We start from the raw sequence: 22740 nt of genomic DNA, 5'->3' as shown, positions 1-22740 counted from the left end.
TTTTCTTATTTTTACACTTTTTCTTCCCTATGGGGGCTGCCATTTTTTGTTCCATTTCTGTCTGTGTCGATTAACGACACATACAGACATGGAATACGGCAGCCACAGTCCCATAGGGACTGCGAACGGCTCCCGTCCCATTGACTTCCGTGTACGGCGTCTGTGTGGGAACTGCGCATGCCCCGCTCCCACACAGTCCAATTTGAAATTGGCGCCGTCCGGCGCCATTTTCCTGTGGACCGGAAGTCGCGGCCGGACAGTAATATTACTACTTCCGGTCGCGGCTTCCGGATTTGTGCACTTGGACCAGCGGCAGCAAACGGAGCGGACGGGCCGGAGGGAGCCGCGGCGGCAGGAGCAGGTAAGAGATTTCAATGTATGTTCGTGTTTGTGTGTGTTTACTACTGTATGTAAACCTACTACACTGTGTGTTAGCTCAAAAAATGGCGACACACAGTGTAGGAGGTTACACCGTTCAAACCCCTCGTTTATCCCGGCACTAGCCAGGATAAAGGAGGGGGGGGGACGCTGAGAGCTCACTAGAGCGAGGGCTTTTAACCCAATGTTGCAATGCTGCAATTTTGGGAATAGCTCCATCTAGTGACCAAAAATGGGTAGTATTATAAATTAGAATTAATTTATAATATTTCCTGACTCGTGAAAAAAATAAAAAAAATTTGAACAATGTTTAATCACCCACACACTAAATGTTTAATTTAAAAAAAACAAACATGTTTTTCTGGCAACACATTCCCTTTAAGGCCAAAACTAGGCTGCGTCCTTAAGGGGTTAAAGCCTGTAAGCTGTGAGGTGCAGCCTCCATAGATCGGACTTATTTGAATCCAATGAATTGAACTATTTGTCATGTTCGTCAAACCATTGCTGAACAATTTTTGCAGTGTGGCAGGGCGCATTATCCTGCTGAACGAGACCACTGCCATTAGGGTACACCGTTGCCATGAAGGGGTGTATTTGGTCTACAACAAGGATTAGGAATGTGGTACGTGTCAATAGAACATCCACATGAATGTCATGGCTTAAAGGGGTTTTTCACTTTCTGACAACTGATGACCTATCCACTGGATAGGTCATCAGTATATGATCGGTGAGTGTCCGCCCCCCGCACCAATCCGCCACTCCAGGAGATGTTGCCGGAAGCAGATGGCTCCGGTCAAAGAATAGTGGCCAAGCTGCAGTATTGCAGCTCTGCTTCTATTCAAGTGAATAGGAGCAGAGCTGCAGTTCTGCCACTATGCAGTGGCCGGAGCCCTCTGCTTCCGGCTCCAACTACTGCATCCCGTTCCAAACATCCAGTGCACGAAGGCACCTGGAGTTGTGGATCGGTGCGGGTTCTGGATGTCGGACACGCACCGATCATATACAGATGACCTATCCCGTGGATAGGTCATCAGTTTTCAGAAAGTGGACAACCCCTTTAAGATTTCCAAGTAGAACATTGCCCAGAGCATCACAATGCCACCGCCAGCTTGCCTTCTACCCATCATGCATGCTGGTGCTACCTCTTTCCCAGGTAAGCGACGTGCAAATGATGTAAAAGAAAACAGGATTCATCGGACCAGGCCACATTTATTGATTTATGGTCCAGTCTGGATACTCACTTGCCCATTGGAGATTCTTTTGTCGCTGGACAGGGATCAGCAATTGCACTCTGACCAGTCTGAAGCTAAACAGCCACAAACGAAGCGAGCTTCAATGCTCTGTGTGTTCTGATACCTTTCTATTATAGCCAGTAGTAACTTTTTTCAGCAATTTGTGCTACAGTAGCTCTTCTGTTGGATCAGACCAGATGGGCTAGTCTTCATTTCCCATGCACATCAATGAGCATTGGGCACCCATGACCCTGTTGACATTTCACCAGTTGTACTTCTTTGGACCACTTTTGGCAGGTACTAACCTTCGCATACCAGGAATACCCCACTAGACCTGGTAATTTGGAGATGCTCTGACCAAGTAGTCTAGACATCACAATTTGGCCCTTGTCAGTGTGGCTCAGATCCATACACTCCCATTTTCCCTGCCTCCAATACATCGACTTCAAGAACTGACTGTTCACTTGCTGCCGGATATATCCCACCCCTTGTCAGGCGCCATTGTAACAAGACAATCAATCACTTTATCTGCCAGTGGTTTTAATGTTATGGCTGAACGGCGTATACTCTGGAATGGGCTAAGCTCTAATGCGCCAGGTTACACAGCAGTGCAGGAATAGGGGATGTGTTGTTACCCTCAGGAGCCTGGAATAAGTGGGTAAAAAATAGTTGGTACATGGCTTTCTAAGAAAATAAACATATATAATTGAGAAACCGATGACTATACCACTGCCCAGAAACTTGCTCATTTAAAGAGGCTCTGTCACCAGATTTTGCAACCCCTATCTGCTATTGCAGCAGATAGGCGCTGCAATGTAGATTACAGTAACGTTTTTATTTTTAAAAAACGAGCATTTTTGGCCAAGTTATGACCATTTTTGTAGTTATGCAAATGAGGCTTGCAAAAGTCCAAGTGGGTGTGTTTAAAAGTAAAAGTCCAAGTGGGCGTGTATTATGTGCGTACATCGGGGCGTTTTTAATACTTTTACTAGCTGGGCGCTCTGAAGAGAAGTAACATCCACTTCTCTTCAGAACGCCCAGCTTCTGACAGTGCAGATCTGTGACGTCACTCACAGGTCCTGCATCGTGTCGGCCACATCGGCACCAGAGGCTACAGTTGATTCTGCAGCAGCATCAGCGTTTGCAGGTAAGTCGATCTTACCTGCAAACGCTGATGCTGCTGCAGAATCAACTGTAGCCTCTGGTGCCGATGTGGCCGTCACGATGCAGGACCTGTGAGTGACGTCACAGATCTGCACTGTCAGAAGCTGGGCGTTCTGAAGAGAAGAGGATGTTACTTCTCTTCAGAGCGTCCAGCTAGTAAAAGTATTAAAAACGCCCCGATGTACGCACATAATACACGCCCAGTTGGACTTTTACTTTTAAACACACCCACTTGGACTTTTGCAAGCCTCATTTGCATAACTACAAAAATGGTCATAACTTGGCCAAAAATGCTCGTTTTTTAAAAATAAAAACGTTACTGTAATCTACATTGCAGCGCCTATCTGCTGCAATAGCAGATAGGGGTTGCAAAATCTGGTGACAGAGCCTCTTTAAGAAAAGATAAAATAAAAAACGGTCAATAGGTGAGTAAACAGACATCCACATACCCTACAAAGTCAGACATTTAGATACATAGACAATTGGTTTACCTGCGTCAAAGGTCTGGTCGGTTGTCACTTGTTTGTTACCTTGATTGATAGTCATTAAAATTTGCTGGAATTGCTCCTGGGTGAGGCATACTAGACTCTCCCTCAGTTCCTCAGCAGAGATTGCAGATTTCTGTTGCAGCCTTTGCTTTGGCACATTAGAAATCTTTTTGGGCACAGGTTTCCCTCTCCCGGCATCCAGCCTCATTTGTTGCACATTTTGGTCGTGATGTTTGTTTTCAAGTTCCTTAAGTACATTGACCGGAAGTTTACCAGGGGGCACCGCTCCAAGTGCAGATCTGACTTTAGACGCCGGCTGCTCTGTTCTGGCATTGTTAACATGCACGACCGGAGCCGGATTCTTTCCTTTAAGTGCAGTTTTGTGTGTCCTTCCCTTGTTACCCACCTGTCAAGAAAAAAAATGTGTTTTAGTCAACGCCATAAAAGAACAAAAATAAACATGAGTTAAATAGATATTTGTGGATCATATTATAGTACCTGTTTAGCTGTCTTTTCTTGTACACCTTTAAAAAAAATATATATATTATTAAAAAAATAAATAAACATAGCACAGAGTACAAGAATTTTAAGTCCTAATGCACACGACTGTAGTGGATTTGCGGGCCGCAAGACCACGGATCTGTTGCGATCCATTTGCCCGCAAAAAACCAAACACTTTTGTTGTTCATCCATGTGTTATCAGGATTCACGGATCCGCAAATAAAATAAATTTCACCAGTAAGTGAAGCCACAAATCCGGACTGTAAAATGACTTGTCCTAAGTTTTTGGGGTCCCCACATGGGTCCTTGAACATCACAGTCGTGTGCACGAGCCATAAAAGTGAATTGGTCTGCAATTTATCCGCAAAAACGCAGATGAATTGCGGACACAGAAGCACGGTCATGCGCATATGGCCTAACATTTATGATGAACATCTTACCGTAGGGAGCCAGGATAAGCTTGGGCTTGCCATTTAAAATCTGAGTTTCAAGCATAAGTCCATCCCTGCAAATTAAAACATATTGATACATAAAGAGAAGTTTCTTATGACCGGATCATACATAATATTCAGAATTCTGTTATTATGGACATTTCTCAAATAGCACATAACTAAAGCTTTGTTCACACCTGCGTTGGCGTGTTCCGTTGTTCTGCACCGTCAAAGGAGCACAAGGGAATAGCAGAAACAAGTCTGTTGCACAACGGACACCGCCGGCGGCCAACGGAACCCATTGACTTTAAGGCGGAGTTCACATGGGGCGGAGTTCACAATAGCACGCAGCGTATCCGCCCTGTGCGCCACAGGGAATTCCAGACAAAAAGAGCGCACCAAACTTTGGTGCAGTTTTTCGCCCAGGATGTCCGCAGCGAAGCAGGCCGGCCTCCTGGGATGACTTCTTATCCCAGGGGACCGCTGCAACCTGTGATTGGCTGCATCGGCGGTCACATGGGATGAAGAGTCATTCCAGGAGGATGAAAACACAGACTCCTAGGTAAGTATAATATTTTTTTGTTTTCCGAGTTGTGCTTTTTTGTGGCGGGATCGCTGCGAACTCGCCGCAAAAAACAGAACTGCTATTTGATGCAGGATTTACATCCCCATTGTATTCAATGGGGAAACCCCGCAACAAATAAGCAGAGTTTACATAAATACAATGGACATGCTGCAAATAAAACTCGGCACCGCAGGTCAATTTCAGGCTATGTTCACACGGAGTATTTTGGGGGAGGAATATCTGCCTCAAAATTCCATTTGGAACTTTGAGGCAGATATTCCTCTCCCTGCACGCCGATTTTCGCGCCGTTTTTCGCCCGCGGCCATTGAGCGCCGCGGGCATAAAACAGCGAGAAATACGCTTTCTCCTGCCTCCCATTGAAGTCAATGGGAGGTCAGAGGCGGAAGCGCCCGAAGATAGGGCATGTCGCTTCTTTTTCCCGCGAGGCAGTTTTACTGCTCGCGGGAAAAAGATGCCGACGCCTCCCATTGAAATCAATGGGAGGCGTTCTCGGGCCGTTTTTGCCGAGTTTTGCGACGCGGTTTCCGCGTCAAAAAACTCGGCAAAATACCCCGTGTGAACATAGCCTCAGAGCGTTTTTTCCACTCACTATTTGCACAGCGTGTGGGTGAGTTTGTTTTATCTCATCCACTTTGCTGCTACTGCATTTGCTGCGGATTTTCCGCAATTAAATCCGTTGCGGAAAATCCGCAGTGTTTACGCAACGTGTGAACCGGCCCTAATGGGTGGCCGTAATTTTATTGGGGACAATAGCGCAGCATGCGGTAACCTCGGCCGGATCTGTGACGGAGGGGAGCCTCCAACGCAACATGTGAACAAGGCCTAATTCACAATGGTATTGAGCCTAACGGAATATTATAATGCCTCCTTCACACACAGAATATTCTGGCATTTCAAACTTTATCAAAAAAACACTGGCGTCTTTAACATGTAACATGCATTTTTATGGCGTTTTTCATTTAGTGTAATTTTGTAGATGCTTTTTTTTTTTCTGTCTTTCTTGAAGTCCTATAGGGAAGCCTATGCCCAGAGAATGCTGCGTTTGGAAAAAAATAAGCCCAAACCACAAAATTTCCTGAAAAATGCCACAAACCAAAACACAGTTGTGTTGTATGTAGCGCATTTTACTATAGACTTTCATGTCACATCTGACTGCACTAAAAAAAAGCACCACAAAAAGACATTGAGAAAAACCACCATTAAAAACGCAGCAAAATGCAGTGTGTGAATCCAGCCTAAGGGAAAAATACACAGAAACACACATAAGAAAGGGATCTTTATAAGATATTATACAAACAACCGTTCACGATGGCGGACGATCGACCGATGTCTGCCAAAAAAGCGATCTGATCACCCGGTTATGGCCGATTGAGCGCAACTTCGTAAAGAGCATTCAGGTTTGTTTTTTACCACTGATCTGATAGTTTAATCCGCCATGTTGATGGTGGGATCATTTACATGAACAATATAACATATGATTGTTTTGCCGTATGGCGGCCGATCCTTATCTTGAGTGTCTGGCCAGCCTAAGCCGAGGAGGAACAATGATTGGCAGAGCACCAAAGCGAATTAATTCTGCTGACACGCCGCAGGGTAAAGTTGAATGTACCCTTTATTTCATGGTCTACTTCACATCAGAAACGACAGTGACAATAACAACTAGTAAACAGTGAAACTTCACCTTGGATACTATTATATATAAGGAAACAGCGTGATCACCACTGATATAATGTAATTATGGTCTCCACTCCCTTTACAAGCAAGAGCAATACCAATAATAAAGGCCGGAAATATCCGGAGGGGACGCAGGAAGCCATATTTATCCCATATTCCGGCTTGGTACGAGCGCCAAGTTGGCGCAGCATGAAATCCATAGCAGTCTATGGTACTACTGGGAAGACGATCTCCGAAATACAGCGCCATCTACTGGTATACCCCAACATGGCACAGTGTAATGAAGGATATTGCGCAGCCACTTAGTGACGCACCGTCCACCGCCATGTTTCTGACCAGAAATGTGGCAGATAAGCCCCGCCCTTTTCCCATCATATACAAAAATGTTGAGGTGGCGGAGAAAGTGGCGGCAGACTTGATAAACATGGCGTCATCCTCACCACTATTTTCTTCAATATCCCATGGCGGCTACCTCACACGGTTCATATGGATGACGTCTGCAGGGAAGACATTTTTTTTATCGCTTCATCCCGTAGACGCAAAAATTATCAGTACAAAACAGAAACTACCAGTCAAATCAGTGGAATTATCAGGTTGTACGGTCAGCCATGCAGAAGAACTATTATCAGGAGATAATGCATGAGAAGAGAGAAGAGCAGCCATTATAATGCGTCTCTATAGCCGGGACCAGCAGTGTCGCTATAACCACCCCCATGATTGTATAGAGGGGTGCTGTGCGCTTACCCCAGGTTCATGGCCCCCAGCTCCGCTCTTGCAGGCACACAGTGGCCGGCTCCTCGGCTTCACAGCGCTCTGTCAGGACACACACTCAGCCCCCAGACATCCTGAGCTCAGCACTTCCCGGACTCCCAGTGTGTACGTTGGTTGCTGGCACAGCTCAATCACACCAAACGTCATTGGATCGTAGAACGACCAATCAGCGTTCGCGCTACTTACCGGGTGACAGTTGGAAAAGCTGCTATGTGATCCAGTGCCGGGTTGGCTGCCTGCCAGTTGCTGTTGAGCTCCACGGCGCCATCTTTTATAAGGGCAGGTTATAGTGTTTTTCTATAGGAGTCTCTGGAAGGGGATGGATTCGTTTGACGAGAATAAAAGCGCGTTCACACAAGGAGTAGTCCCAGTAATAGCGGCTAAGAACCACACCAATAAATATGACAGCAATAAAACAAAAACAAAACGTTTATATAGAACAAAGAAAATCTTTTTTTTATTTTTGTAGCTGGATGAGGTTTTCTTTGCAGTTGTAGAATTTTTAGGCATTATTTTGAGCTACATATAAACTAGTGTTTACTGTATAGAATTTTAGTTCTAATGTTAGGATGCATTTAACCCCTTCCCCCCGCAGCCATTTTTTCAGATTTTCATTTTCGCTTTTTCCTTCCCTCCTTCCAAAAGCCATGACTTTTTTATTTTTCCGTTGATATTGCCGTATCAGGGATTGTTTTTTTGCGGGACGAGTTGTAGTTTTTCATGGCACCTTTTACTGCATCATATTATGTAGTGGGTAACTGGAAAAAAAATCTTTGTTGGGGGGTTATGGGAAATGCAGTGATTCCCCCATTATTTTTTTTACTACGGCATTCACTATGTGAGTTAAAGAGGCTCTGTCACCAGATTTTGCAACCCCTATCTGCTATTGCAGCAGATCGGCGCTGCAATGTAGATTACAGTAACGTTTTTATTTTTAAAAAACGAGCATTTTTGGCCAAGTTATGACCATTTTTGTAGTTATGCAAATGAGGCTTGCAAAAGTCCAAGTGGGTGTGTTTAAAAGTAAAAGTCCAACTGGGCGTGTATTATGTGCGTACATCGGGGCGTGTTTACTACTTTTACTAGCTGGGCGTTCTGATGAGAAGTATCATCCACTTCTCTAAACAACGCCCAGCTTCTGGCAGTGCAGATCTGTGACGTCACTCACAGGTCCTGCATCGTGACGGCCACATCGGCACCAGAGGCTACAGTTGATTCTGCAGTAGCATCAGCGTTTGCAGGTAAGTAGCTACATCGACTTAACTGCAAACGCCGATGCTGCTGCAGAACCATCTGTAGCCTCTGGTGCCGATGTGTCCTCGCTCGTCCGACACGATGCAGGACCTGTGAGTGACGTCACAGATCTGCACTGCCAGAAGCTGGGCGTTCTGAAGAGAAGTGGATGATACTTCTCATCAGAGCGCCCAGCTAGTAAAAGTAGTAAACACGCCCCGATGTACGCACATAATACACGCCCAGTTGTACTTTTACTTTTCAACACGCCCAGTTGTACTTTTGAAAGCCTCATTTGCATAAATACAAAAATGGTCATAACTTGGCCAAAAATGCTCGTTTTTTAAAAATAAAAACGTTACTGTAATCTACATTGCAGCGCCTATCTGCTGCAATAGCAGATAGGGGTTGCAAAATCTGGTGACAGAGCCTCTTTAAAGAGACTCTATCACCACATTATAAGTGCCCTATCTCCTACATAAGAAGATCGGCGCTATAATGTCGGTGACAGCAGTGCTTTTTATTTAGAAAAACAATCTGTTTTTACCACTTTATGAGCGATTTTTAGCTTTATGCTAATTAGTTTCTTAATGCCAAAGTGGGCGTTGTACAGAGGAGTGTATGACGCTGACCAATCAGTGACCAATCAGCGTCATACACTTCTCTCCATTCATTTATACAGCACATAGCGATATATCTATATCGCTATGTGCAGCCACATAAACACACTATAACATTACAGCAGGGTCCTGACAATTAATAGACATTACCTCCAGCCAGGACGTGATATGTATTCAGAATCCTGACACGTCTGAATCTTTTCTGTGAGATTTCCAGCAAGGCAAATGTAATCTAGTTTAAATGACAGTTTACAGAGTAATCTCGCGAGTCTGATATTATATTGTAGGAGATCAGACTTTTAGGGTATGTTCACACGGCCTATTTTCGGCACGAAAAACGGGGGAAAAATTGGAAGCAGAATGCCTCCAAACATCTGCTCATTGATTGCAATGTGAAAAACAGTGTTCTGTTCAGACGGGCCGTTTTTTGAAAAACAGCCGCATAAAACAACGGCTGCGAAAAAGAAGTTCAGGTCACTTCTTGAGACGTTTTTAGAGCCGTTTTTCATTGACGCTATGAAAAACAGCTCCAAAAAACGGCCATAAAAAACGCAGCGAAAATCAAGAGTGGCTTAAAAAAGTAACACATTAATTTTATAATGGGGGTCAATGAGCGACGTGTGCCACTGTACGCCTATATAGTGGCATACATTGCCGCCTTCTGTTGAAAAAACAGGTGTAAACAGAGCCTAATGGTACATTTACACAGGAATATTTTAGGTATGTTTTAGATCCGTTTATTTCTTGCCCAAATTGAGAGCAGATTATATCCCAAAGAAAAGGTTTTCCTTACTTATGTGTTACTACATCCTTAGGCGAGATATACCAGTTTTTTTTTATAAAAGTTTTTTTTTTGCCAAAACACAGTAGTAGATAGAAAATATAGGAGAAATTTAAATACAATTAAAAAAACACCAAAATTTGTGTAAATCCAGTCTTTGTTCAGGATCACACACGTAGTTTTGATGCAGTTTTTTGGCCGTTTTTTTGTCCGAAGCCAAAATTGGTTCCAAAAGGAAGGAAAGGGATAAAGAAAAAAATTATACATCTTCTTTGTTTTGTATCCACACCTATGTTTGGCTCAATAAACAAAGCCAAAACTGTATGGCTATGTTCACACAGGGCGGATACACTGCGTAAAAGTACGCAGCGTATCCACCCTGATCCCTCAAGGGAATTCCAGCCGGAAAAACGCACCAAATTCTGGTGCAGTTTTTTTGGGCGGAATGTCCACTGCGGAAAACTCCAGGTTAAAAAAAAAAAAAGCTTATACTTACCCATAGTCATGGCGAAGTGTCCCTCTGGCGTCCTGCAGCCCGGCCTCCTGGGATGACGTTTCAACCCATGTGAACGCTGCAGCCTATGATTGGCTGCAGCAGTCACATGAGATGAAACGTCATCCCTGGAGGCCGGCCTGGACGGAGAAGCATAGAGATCTGGGTAAGTATAATGTTTTGTTTTTTTTCTAAGTTGTGATTTTTGCGGCGGAATCGCAGCTTTTCTGCTACAAAAATCGCAAAATCTGCTATTTGTTGCGCGTTGTACCGCCTTATTGAATTCAATGAGGAAATCCCAAAACAGAAAACCAGCGATTCTGAATCATAAATTGACATGCTTCTTATAAAAATACTGCAACGCAGGTCAATTTATGAACGGTTATTTTTTATGCAGCATGTGGTTGAGATTTGTTCAAATGTCATCCACCCTGCTGCTACTGTATTAGGCCGTATTTACACGAGCGTGTGTGTTTTGCGCGTGCAAAAAAATGCAGCGTTTTTCGCGCGCAAAAGGTCCATAAAATCTCCGTGTGTCAGCAGCATATGATGCGTGGCTGCATGATTTTCGCGCAGCCACCTTCATTATGACACTCTGTTTTTACGTGGTGCTTTTCTGTTTTCATTCATAGTTTTGACTACTGTAGCGCGAATCATGCGCGGCACATAGAAGTGCGTCCATGTGCCGTGCGTGCTTTTCACGCACCCATTGACTTCAATGGGTGCGTGATGCGCGAAAAACTGACAAATATAGGACATGTCGTGAGTTTTACGCAGCGGACATACGCTGCGTGAAAATCACTGACAGTCTGAACGGCCCCATTGACTAACATAGGTCCGTGCGACGCGCGTGAAAATCACGCGCGTCGCACGGACGTATTATACGTTCGTCTGAATAAGCCCTTACGCTCCAGATTTTCCGCAATGAAATCCGTTGCAGGAAATTTACAGTGTTTACGATATGTGTGGACTTCCCTAAGGCTGGATTCACACGAGGACATTACGTCCGTAATTGACGGACGTATTTCGGCCGCAAGTCCCGGACCGAACACAGTGCTGGGAGCCGGGCTCCTAGCATCATAGTTATGTACGATGCTAGGAGTCCCTGCCTCTCCGTGGAACTACTGTTTCGTACTGAAAACATGATTACAGTACGGGATAGTTGTTCGGCAGCGAGGCAGAGACTCCTAGCGTCGTACATAACTATGATGCTAGGAGCCCGGCTCCCTGCAGTGTGTTCGGTCCGGGATTTGCGGCCGAAATACGTCCGTCAATTACGGACGTAATGACCTCGTGTGAATCCAGCCTAAATGTGATCCTGTCTTTATAGATTTTTTTTTTTTTAGGTCAATACTTTTAACAAGATCTCCATAAAAGTTACCCTGTACATATACAAATTCTCCAGTAGAGGGCAGCATAGTAGCACATACTTTTTTTTTTTTTTTATTTCAGTAAGAAAATAAATAGTCCAAATAGAAAAATCCTTCATAAAGACAACGGGTATTTTATTCTAGCTCAAGTCTCATCTGTATATAAAAGCACATAATTCATCTACGGCTAAGGGCCTGTTGACATCTCCGTTCGCTTTCCGTTCAGGGGTTCCGTCTGAGGTTTCCGTGGTGGAACCCCGCAACAGAAAGTCAAACGGAAACCACAGCTTGATATCAATGGTGATGGAAACACTGCTAATGGTTTCCGATTGTCACCGTTCCGGCAGGTTTACGTTTTTCCGACGGAATCAAAAGCGCAGTTGACTGCGATATTGATTCCGTCTGAAAAACTGAAACCTGACGAAACGGTGACAAACAGAAACCATTAGCAGTGTTTCCGTCACCATGCAAACAGAAGCTGTGGTTTACGTTTTACTTTCCGTTGCGGGGTTCCAAGACGGAAACCTCACGGAACCCCTGAACGGAAAGTGAACGGTGATGTAAACAGGCCCTAAGTTCACATTTGCGTTGTATAATCCGTTACTCTGATCCGTTTTTAGAACAGAATAAGGATAAAAACGGATCAGTTAAAAATCCCATTGAAATCAAAATAACGGATTCAAACGGAATACATTCCGTTTGTATCAGTTTTATATTGACACCAATGATAAAAATAACCCATTCGTTAGACATGTGTTTTTTTGAATGGAGTAAAAATCCTGTACTTTGCACTTTTATCTCCATAAAAAAAATGGATGACTAACAAAAAGGATGCAATTAAAAAGCCCATTGATTTCAATGGGATATTTAAAGGATATTTTTTTGTCCTTATTCTGATCTAAAAGCTGATCATATTAACGGATTATACGACGCAAGTGTGAACTATGCCTAAGTTGATGAAAAAAATTATTCTACGATTACATAATGTACCAAGCAACAGATAATGAACAATCTCAAAATAAATGAACACAAGGTCACTTGTGATCCCCATTAAAATAGTGTTTAAGGTGGGATCACAGCAATGGATTTAGGGTTTTCATATCCAGGAATATGCATCAGCTACTTGCTAAGGGGACGTTCGCATCTATCCATTGTCCGTTTCAGTTTCCCTCCGACGTGTTGCAAAACATCCGGAGGGAAACTAATGCTAGAACGGATCCCATAGCTTTCTATGGGATCTGTCCTGGCACAGGGGACATCAGTTGTGGCGCCATTCGGCGCTGAACCTGTGCAGGAGCCGGATCCAAAAGCGTTGCTGTAAAGGATCTGCCAGAGACAGCTTCTGTGTCGACGCCCGTGGTTAATCAGTCTGCATCTGCTCCTAGGTCTGTTAGAGTGACTCGATCTGCTACCACTCAGGCTGGTAGGCTGAGGAGTGGGAGAACCTATCACAGCCTGGCCAGACGGTTCTAGCTCCCGCCCCCTGTCTATGTATACCTTCATTTGCTTCTTGTCTTTGCCTGTGATTTCTCTCTGTTTGTCTCTCATGCACGTATTGAGAGTAGGGACCGTCGCCCAGTTGTACGCCGTCGCCTAGGATGGGTCATGCAAGTAGGCAGGGACTGAGTGGTGGGAAGATTAGGGCTCACCTGTCTGTCTCCTAACCCCGTCATTACAGTTACCTGCAGAGTTTTTGGGTCCGGCTCCAAGGGAGGTTCGGCACCGTATCCTATCCTAATTAACTATGGCCAGATGAACGCTGGGTCCTGCCGCATCCACCTTCCTGGGCACCACCCAGCTGGAAGGTGGATGCGAGTAGGAGCAAAATTTAGTGACACCTTCCCCATGTGGATAGTGCCACTGCAGCTGTGGCCAGGGATTCCCTCCAGGAGACCCTGATAGCCCTGTCCATATATGGACAGTGACCAGTGACGTCAGGGGTTACCGCTAGGAGAAGACTCCCCAGTCATAGCATTGTCAGGAATTCCGCTCCAGGCGCAGCCCCTCACGATACTGTCCATATACAGACAGTGATGTCCTGGGCTACTCTCTGAGCGAAATCCCCGGCCACAGCATCATCAACACTGTAGCCGGGGATTCCGCTCCTAGCGGTAACCACTGACGCCACTGTCCACTGCTGTGGCCGGGGATTTTGCTTCAGGAGTTGCCCCTGATGTCATTGTCCATATATGGATAATGACGTCAGGGGCTTCTCTTGGAGCAGAATCCTCAGGCAGCAGAGCGTCAGCAACACTCTGGCCGAAGATTCCACTCCTAGAGGTAACCGCTGACATACCTAGCCTTATATGGACTGTGGCATTAGGGGCTCCTCCTGGAGGGAATCCCCGGCCCCAGTGGCGCTATCGACTGGGGGTGCGGAGTGGCGCTATCTACAGGGTCGCTGTGTGGCACTATCTACAGGGGTGCAGTGTGATGCTGTGTACAGGTCGCGCTGTATGGCACTATGTACAGGGGGTGCTGGGTGGCGCTACCTACAAGGGGCTGTGTGACATTATCTAGAGCGGGTACTGTGGCACTATCTACAGAGTGCGCTGTGGCATTATCTACAGGGGAGTGTAGCATTATCTACAAAGGGCACTGCAGCATTATCTACAGGGGGTGTGTGGCATTATCTACAGTGGGGGTGTGGCATTATATACAGAGAGCAGTGTGGCACTATCTACAGAGGGCACTTCGGCACTATCTACAGATGGCACTGTGGAATTATCTACAGGGGGGGTGTGACACTATATACAGAGAGCAGTGTGGCATTATCTGTAGGGGGCTGTGTGGCACTATATACAGAGGGCACTGCAGCATTTTCTACAGAGGGCACTGCAGCATTATCCACAGAGTGTACTGTTTCATTATATACAAAAATTCACCTGTTTTGAAAAAATTGTCAAAAATCGAAATACAGACATGGAATATACAAAACAAATGCAAAGCGGCCGTCAAAAATGGACCAAGACGGCCGTTTTTAAATGCGACACCCGGACCCTGTTGTGGGAATAGATACAACAGCAATCTCAGCGTGGTGTGGGGTGGGTAGGAGATGCGGGGTGGGATTGGGTAGCTGTAAAGGCACCAAAAACTAGCTACTCCCTGAAGTTAGGGCTAGTGTTTGGTGTCTTTGCAGGCTCACAAGGCTGCGTCCAAGATCTGATCTGAGGTCAGTGGACAGCAGCTGCCTTCTGGGCTCTCCCTCTCGGCACCGGCCTCAGCGCTGCACTGAATAGGACACATGTGACATTACAATGTGTTTGTCAGACATCAGTGTAGCAATGAGGCCGGAGCAGAGAAGGAGAGCCCTGACATGGTACACAACCGGTATCTAATCTATCATGTATCCAATCTATCACAAGCTATGCACCACTCTGATAAAATTGGCACATTTTCAGACCCTAGACAACCTTTTTGGTGGACCATTGTGGTAAAAATTGATGACAACTAACGACAACTGATGACAAATGATGGTTTTGTAGTACAAATTGTGAAAAAGCCTGATGGCAACTGATACATTTTTCCATCAGATTTTGCATAGGGGCCTGTTCACATCAGCGTTGCCCGTCTGTTGAAGGGTTCCGTCGGAGCAGTTGACTGCGTTATTGGTTCCGTCAAAACAACAGAAACCTGTCACAACGGTGACCAATGGAAACCATTAACAACGTTTCCGTTACCATTGAGATTAATGGTGAGGGAAACGGAAGCTAAGGTTTCCGTTTGTCTTTCCGTTGAGGGGTTAACCTGACGGAAACCTCAGACGGAACCCCTCAGCGGAAAGACAACACTGATGTTGTGATCACTTGAGAGATAAAAATACTGATGCTGCTGCAACTGATATTTGTGAACATGTGTACACAGAGTAAAAATTTATGTAAATTTACATTACATACAGAACAACCAAAAAACATAGGGGACATAGCACCCAAATTGTAAATATATGAATTGTAAACAGTCAGTAGGAAGACTGGTAGAGGGTAGGTATGTGCCACTGAGATTTCTTATCTCAGTGGTGTAAATCTCTGGGAAGTTCGTTGCTCAGCAAGGTTAGTTGGTGAGCAGGAGTTTTTTAGGCTGGATTTCAGGGTCCAGGATTTAGGAATGGCTGTAGAGATTCTGGGTGGGATGGCCATTCCCATACCTCCACTCCAGGTTTTGATTTCTAGAGGTTCTGAGTCTCAGTTGGCCCTGATTAAAAGGGAAGCTGACAGTGTTAAGAAAGAGAGTGAGGAGGAAGGAGGTTGTTATTCCTCCAGGGAGACTGCTATGACCAAAGCACCTAACAAAGGGGATTTGCACACTCAGGGGATGCAAACTCTGTACAAAAAGGATCTGTGTGTTTGGTGCAAATAAAAAGTACCCGCTGTGTCGGTTTTACCCTGTTTCCGTGTACGTGACTGCCCAATACAGCAACCCAAGGGGGACGCCAGCTCACATATGGTGGAGAATGCGGGCATCGCGCTAAGGGTAAACGCACAGTTCCTTAATTTGATTGGACTTCCCGTATGTCCTGGGTAAAAGCAGCAACAGGATTGAAAAAAGAGACTGTTATGGAGGAGCTCGTAAAACAGATGGTGCAGGCAAACCTGCAACAGCAGCAAGCGATCGCACAGCAGCAGAGGGCTCATGCGGAGGCTATACAGGTTCAACAGGAGACCAACCGCCTGCTGGGTGAGCAAGTTTCCGCCCTAAGAGAGACGGTCGTGGCTCAATCACAGTTACCACGGGAAACAGCCACCACCCTGATAAATGTGCACAAAATAGTGCAAAGCACCCTGCAGAAAATGACTGCTGCAGATGATGTGGAGGCGTATATAACCATGTTTGAAAGGTTGGCAGAGCGAGAGAAACTCCCTCTGAAAGAGTGGGCAGAAGTCCTGGCACCATTTTTAGTGGGATGACCACAAAAGGCATACTTCGACCTGACACAGGAGCAAGCCAATGACTATCATCTATTGAAAGCAGAGATACTGGCTCGGTTGGGGTTTACCCTTTCTGTGCGGGCTCGTTGGGTTCATGCTTGGCGGTACAAGAGGACTAAACCACCGCGATCCCAGCTGTTCGATCTCCTGCATCTGGCACGCAAGTGGCTTCAGCCCAAAATCCTAAATCCTAGGGAGATGGTGGAAAGAGTGGTGATGGACCGCTACATGAGTGGCCTGCCAAAGGAAATATTGACAGATCAGGGAACCCCTTTTATGTCTAAAATCATGAAAGAGTTATGTAGGATCTTGAAGATCAAACAAATAAGAACCTCTGTCTATCATCCTCAGACCGATGGATTGGTAGAGAGGTTCAACAAGACCCTGAAGGAGATGTTAAAAAGGGTTGTGGAGAAGGATGGTTGGGACTGGGATTGCTTATTGCCCTATTTGTTATTTTCTATCAGAGAGGTCCCTCAGGCCTCCACTGAGTTCTCTCCATTTGAGTTACTGTACAGCAGGCAACCCCGTGGTCTCCTCGATATTACCAAAGAAACATGGGAGAGTGAGGCGACACCTTATAGGAGCATAATAGAACATGTTGCACAAATGCAAGATCGGATAGCCAGGGTTATGCCCATAGTAAAGGACCACCTACAGAGAGCTCAGGAGGCACAGAGCCGAATATATAACAGGGCAGCCAAAGAGAGGCAGTTTAACCCGGGTGATCGTGTGTTGGTGTTAGTGCCCACAGTTGAAAGTAAATTTTTGGCCAGGTGGCAAGGCCCCTGTGAAATTGTGGAAAAGGTTAGTGAGGTAACTTACAAGGTACATCAGCCGGGGAAAAGGAAGCCGATCCAGCTCTATCACATACATTTAATTAAACCCTGGCAGGATAGGGAGTCCTTGCTAACTTTCTCAAAAATATCTGAAGATCTGGATGTGCAGATTAGAAAGGTTAAGAGTGCTGAAACTTTGTCTCCGCCACAAAAACAAGAGACGAGTGATTTTTTTCAGCATAATAGGGACCAGTTTTCAAATCTCCCAGGGGTTACTGATGTGATAGAGCATGATATTATTACTGACCAGAAAGTCAAAGTAAGCATTAAGCCCTATAGAATCCCAGAAGCCAGGAGAAAGGCCATCTCAGAGGAAGTGAAACGCATGTTAGCACTGGGGGTGATTGAGGAGTCTAATAGTGGGTGGTCCAGCCCCATAGTATTAGTTCCAAAACCCGACGGGACATGGAGGTTCTGCAATGACTAAGCTGAACGAAGTTTCCAAACTTGATGCCTACCCTATGCCTAAGGTAGATGAGTTAATTGAGCAATTGGGGCCAGCCAGATATATTACAACCCTAGATCTCACAAAAGGGTACTGGCAAATTCCGTTGTCAAAGGAAGCCAGGGAGAAAACTGCCTTCTCCACCCCAGAGGGGCTGTTTCAGTATGTAACCATGCCCTTTGGGTTACAGGGTGCACCGGCCACCTTTCAAAGGGCGATGGATCGGGTTTTGAGTCCGCACAAAAGATACGCGGCAGCCCCATTTGAATAAAGTTCAATCTGTGTTAGATTCCCTCAGAAAAGCAGGGTTTACTGCTAACCCAGAAAAGTGTGCCATTGGGTTAGAGGAGGCCATGTATTTGGGCTATTTGGTAGGAAGAGGTGTGATAAAACCTCAAGTGAACAAAATTGAGGCAATACAAAATTGGCCACAGCCCCTTACAAAAAAACAGGTGAGGGCATTCTTAGGTATTGTGGGATACTATCGAAGGTTCGTCCCAAACTTTGCCTCCACTGCAGCACCCTTAACAGATCTAACGAAAGGCAAGAAGTCCGTTATGGTTCAGTGTTCCCAAGAAGCAGAAAGGGCATTTCAGGGGCTTAAGAAAGCCTAGTGCAGTCAGCCGGTGTTGATAGCACCAGACTTTTCGAAAGAATTTGTTGTACAAACCGATGCCTCCAATGTTGGTTTAGGGGCAGTCCTATCACAAGAAGTGAATGGGGAGGAGCATCCCATAGTGTACCTAAGTATGAAACTCACTTCTTGTGAGAGGAATTATTCAATAGTGGAAAAGGAATGTTTGGCCATAAAGTGGGCACTAGAGACGCTGAGATACTATCTACTAGGCAGAAAATTCTGGCTAGTTTCGGATCATGCCCCCTTGAAGTGGATGTGCCACAACAAAGGAAATAATGCAAGGGTAACTAGATGGTTTCTAGCATTGCAAAATTTTAATTATAGTGTGGAACACAGACAGGGGAAACTACATGTCAATGCCGATACCCTTTCACGTCTCCACTGCTTATCGGCTACAAGTGCCCAGTCCCCTGGCCTTGGGCAGAGGGGGGGGGGATATGTAAACAGTCAGTAGGAAGACTGGTAGAGGGTAGGTATGTGCCACTGAGATTTCTTATCTCAGTGGTGTAAATCTCTGGGAAGTTCGTTGCTCACCAAGGTTAATTGGTGAGCAGGAGTTTTTTAGGCTGGATTTCAGGGTCCGGGATTAAGAAATGGCTGTAGAGATTCTGTGTGGGATGGCCATTCCCATACCTCCACTCCAGGTTTTGATTTCTAGAGGTTCTGAGTCTCAGCTGGCCCTGATTAAAAGGGAAGCTGACAGTGTTAAGAGAGAGAGTGAGGAGGAAGGAGGTTGTTATTCCTCCAGGGAGACTGCTATGACCAAAGCACCTAACAAAGGGGATTTGCACACTCAGGGGACGCAAACTCTGTACAAAAAGAATCTGTGTGTTTGGTGCAAATAAAAAGTACCCGCTGTGTCGGTTTTACCCTGTTTCCGTGTGCGTGACTGCCCAATACAGCAACCCAAGGGGGACGCCAGCTCACAGAATATAAATATATAACTGACACGTATCGTCAAAAAATATATAAATCTTTATTAGTGCATAATAAATAACAATATATCAAAAAATATATAAATGATAAAATAAGTCAGATTCCAAGAGCAGCATCAGAGAGGTATAGATGTATTTATACCCGAGGGTAAACAGAACAACCCATCTAGAGACTATTGTACCAAGTCCACACAAACACCATGTAATGTGAAGGACATGTACAGCTGTAAAAGACAGCATAAATACAAAGCCCAAAAATATATAGCTATAGGTATGTGGGCATAAATGGTGAATACATAAATTACAGCCCTAAATGTAATAGTATCAATAAGGGAAAAAGTATAGCACCAAAAAACAATAAAACATACCTATAGACATGGTGGGAGGAGATGGACACGTCAAGCTAGATGTGGCACAGAAAAAAGAACGCCTCAATGCGCGTTTCGCCTGAGACCGGCTGACGAAGCCTCTTCAATGCCTGCTAGGCCATACCAGAGGCGTAAAAAAACGCAGCAAAAACGCTCCGTCGGAACAGAACACCGTTTTCCCATTGAAATCAATGGGCAGATGTTTAGAGGCGTTCTGCTTCCGATTTTTCGGGCATTTACGGACCGAAAAACGGCCGAAAATAGGTAGTGTGCACATATCCTAAGGATGACACTCCTCGGCCGCCTGTGCCGTAATCGTGCATGAGGCCTTAGGCCCCATGCACACGAACGTGCTTTTGCGGCCGCAATTCCCCCGAAAATCCACGGGAGAATTGCGGCCCCATTCATTTCTATGGGGCCATGCACACGACCGAAGTTTTTACGGTCCATGCATGGTCCGGGAGCTCGCACCGCAGAAAGAACGGACATGTCTTATTACGGCCGTCTTCTGCGGTCCGGGCTCATTGAAAATAATGGCCGCGGCCATGTGCATGGCCCGCGATTTGCGGGCGGCTTGCGGCTAACACTCCGCTGCCGGCCGACCTGAAAATCATGGCCGTGCACATGGCTACGGTCGTGTGCATGAGGCATTAGATAACTTTACAGCTATATTTGTGAAACTTTAAAGTAAACGTATGATGCTCGGCTAGGTTAGTCAGTACATTCTGATCTAAGGAGCAAGATTAGCAGGTTCTTCAGCACAGAAAATCTATATTTCATGCACAGATTAGAGACAGAAAGCTATTTTTGTACTAAGTCAAATTTGAGAAAAGTGGAAAACGTTTCTGCTGACATTAAACCGTCAGATCTCACAGGGAAAAGATGATCTTTGCATTAATTACCATTTATACGCCGCCTGCTTTAGCTGATATTCCACATACTGTCGCTGCCGCCTGCAGAACAAAGCATTCATATGCACCTGCTAACAAGAATTAATATTTCCCTATTTAATTCTTTTATTTTACTTTCATTAGAATGGACATATATGTATACATCGATCTGCCATAACAAAAAAAAAACACCTGTGTAATACTGTGTCCCACCCGTGCCGCCAAAACAGTTCTGACCCATCGAGGCATGAACTCCACAAGATCTCTGAAGGTTCCTGGCACCAAGATGTTAGCAGCAGATCCTTTAAAGGGAAGGTGTCATTAATTTTTATTTTTTTTATCATATTGCTTTTAATATGATATTAACATAAATTGTATTTATTTATATTCTGGTGTTCTACTTTTTATCCACAGGATAGGGGACACATGTGTGATCGCTGGCACTGATAGGGAGAACGGGGGACTGAAAGTCCCCTGAAGTTCTCCATCACAAACCTCGGACTTCCGGGGTCTGTGTCGGCAGCTCCGTAGAAATGAATGGAGCGCCGGGCGCGCTTGTGCGCATGCGTGACCCGCGCTACTTTCATTTTTATTGAGCTGTGCAGACTCCGGAAGTCAGAGGTTAGTCATGGAGAACTTCGGGGGACTTTCAGTCCCCCGTTCTCCCTATCGCTGCCAGCGATCACACATGTATCCCCTATCCTGTGGATAGGGGATGCATGTTATTTGTAGGACACACTGTAGGTCGCATTTTTTTGGGGGGTTGGGGACGCTGTATGGCGTTCCCTACAGGGGGGGCTGTATGGTGTTCCCTGCAGGGGGGGGCTGTATGGCGTTCCCTACAGGGGGGGGGGGCTGTATGGCGTTCCCTACAGGGGGGAGCTGTATGGCGTTCCCTACAGGGGGGCGCTGTATGGCGCACCCTACAGGGGGGCTGTATGGCGTACCCTACAGGGGGGGGCTGTATGGTGTACCCTACAGGGGGGGCTGTATGGCGTACCCTACGGGGGGGGGGCTGTATGGCATACCCTACAGGGGGGGCTGTATGGCGTACCCTACAGGGGGGACTGTATGGAGTTCCCTACAGGGGGGACTGTATGGCGTTAGCACCATACAGTCCCCCCTGTAGATAACGCCATACAGTCCCCCTTGTAGGTAACGCCATACAGTCCCCCCTGTAGGTAACGCCATACAGCCCCCCCTGTAGGTAACGCCATACAGCCCCCCCTGTAGGTAACGCCATACAGTCCCCCTCTGTAGATGACGCCATACAGCCCCCTCTGTAGATGACGCTATACAGCCCCCTCTGTAGATGACGCCATACAGCCCCCTCTGTAGATGACGCCATACAGCCCCCTCTGTAGATAACACCATACAGCCCCCTCTGTAGATAACGCCAAAAAGTCCCCCCTGTAGATATCTACAAAGGGGGCTGTATGGCGTTATCTACAGGGGTGCTGTATGGCGTCATCTACAGAGGGGGATGTATGGCGTTATCTACAGGGGGAGCTGTATGGCGTCATATACAGAGGGGGCTGTATGGCGTCATCTACAGAGGGGGCTGTATGGCGTCATCTACAGAGGGGGCTGTATGGTGTCATCTACAGAGGGGGCTGTATGGCGTCATCTACAGGGGGGGGCTGTATGGCGTTATCTACAGGGGGGACTGTATGGCGTTATCTACAGGGGGGACTGTATGGCGCTATCTACAGGGGGGGATGTATGGCGTTATCTACAGGGGGGCTGTATGGCGTTATCTACAGGGGGGCTGTATGGCGTTATCTACAGGGGGGCTGTATGGCGTTATCTACAGGGGGCTGTATGGCGTTATTTACAGGGGGCCTGTAAAAAAGGCACTATCTACAAGGGGGGGGGGTTGTGTGACACCCAGGGGAGGGGGGGCCCCAGTAAAAAGTTTGCTATGGGGCCCAGTCTTTCCTAGTTACGCCCCTGGGAGGGAGGATTCTGTGAGGACACTA

The 22740-nt window shown here is 46.0% G+C and overlaps 1 protein-coding gene across 3 annotated transcripts in view; it reads right to left on the bottom strand.

Annotated features, from left to right (window-relative positions):
- Nucleotides 1–7356, bottom strand: part of CCDC66 (coiled-coil domain containing 66) — a 50298-nt gene extending 42942 nt beyond the window's left edge. For 2 of the 3 annotated variants that reach the window (XM_075833910.1, XM_075833912.1), the window contains exons 1-4: nt 7199–7356; nt 4204–4268; nt 3761–3786; nt 3266–3668 (exon numbers count right to left, since the gene is read on the bottom strand). In XM_075833910.1, the coding sequence (XP_075690025.1) occupies nt 3266–3668; nt 3761–3786; nt 4204–4268; nt 7199–7209 (505 nt within the window). In that variant the 5' untranslated portion in view covers nt 7210–7356. The remainder of the gene's footprint in view (nt 1–3265; nt 3669–3760; nt 3787–4203; nt 4269–7198) is intronic. The other variant, XM_075833911.1, reaches the window with a different exon arrangement.
- Nucleotides 7357–22740: the final 15384 nt, after the last annotated feature.

The sequence above is a fragment of the Rhinoderma darwinii genome, chromosome 7 (genome assembly GCF_050947455.1).
Source record: "Rhinoderma darwinii isolate aRhiDar2 chromosome 7, aRhiDar2.hap1, whole genome shotgun sequence".
NCBI lineage: Eukaryota > Metazoa > Chordata > Amphibia > Anura > Rhinodermatidae > Rhinoderma > Rhinoderma darwinii.
This window is presented reverse-complemented; position numbering and strand designations above follow the sequence as displayed.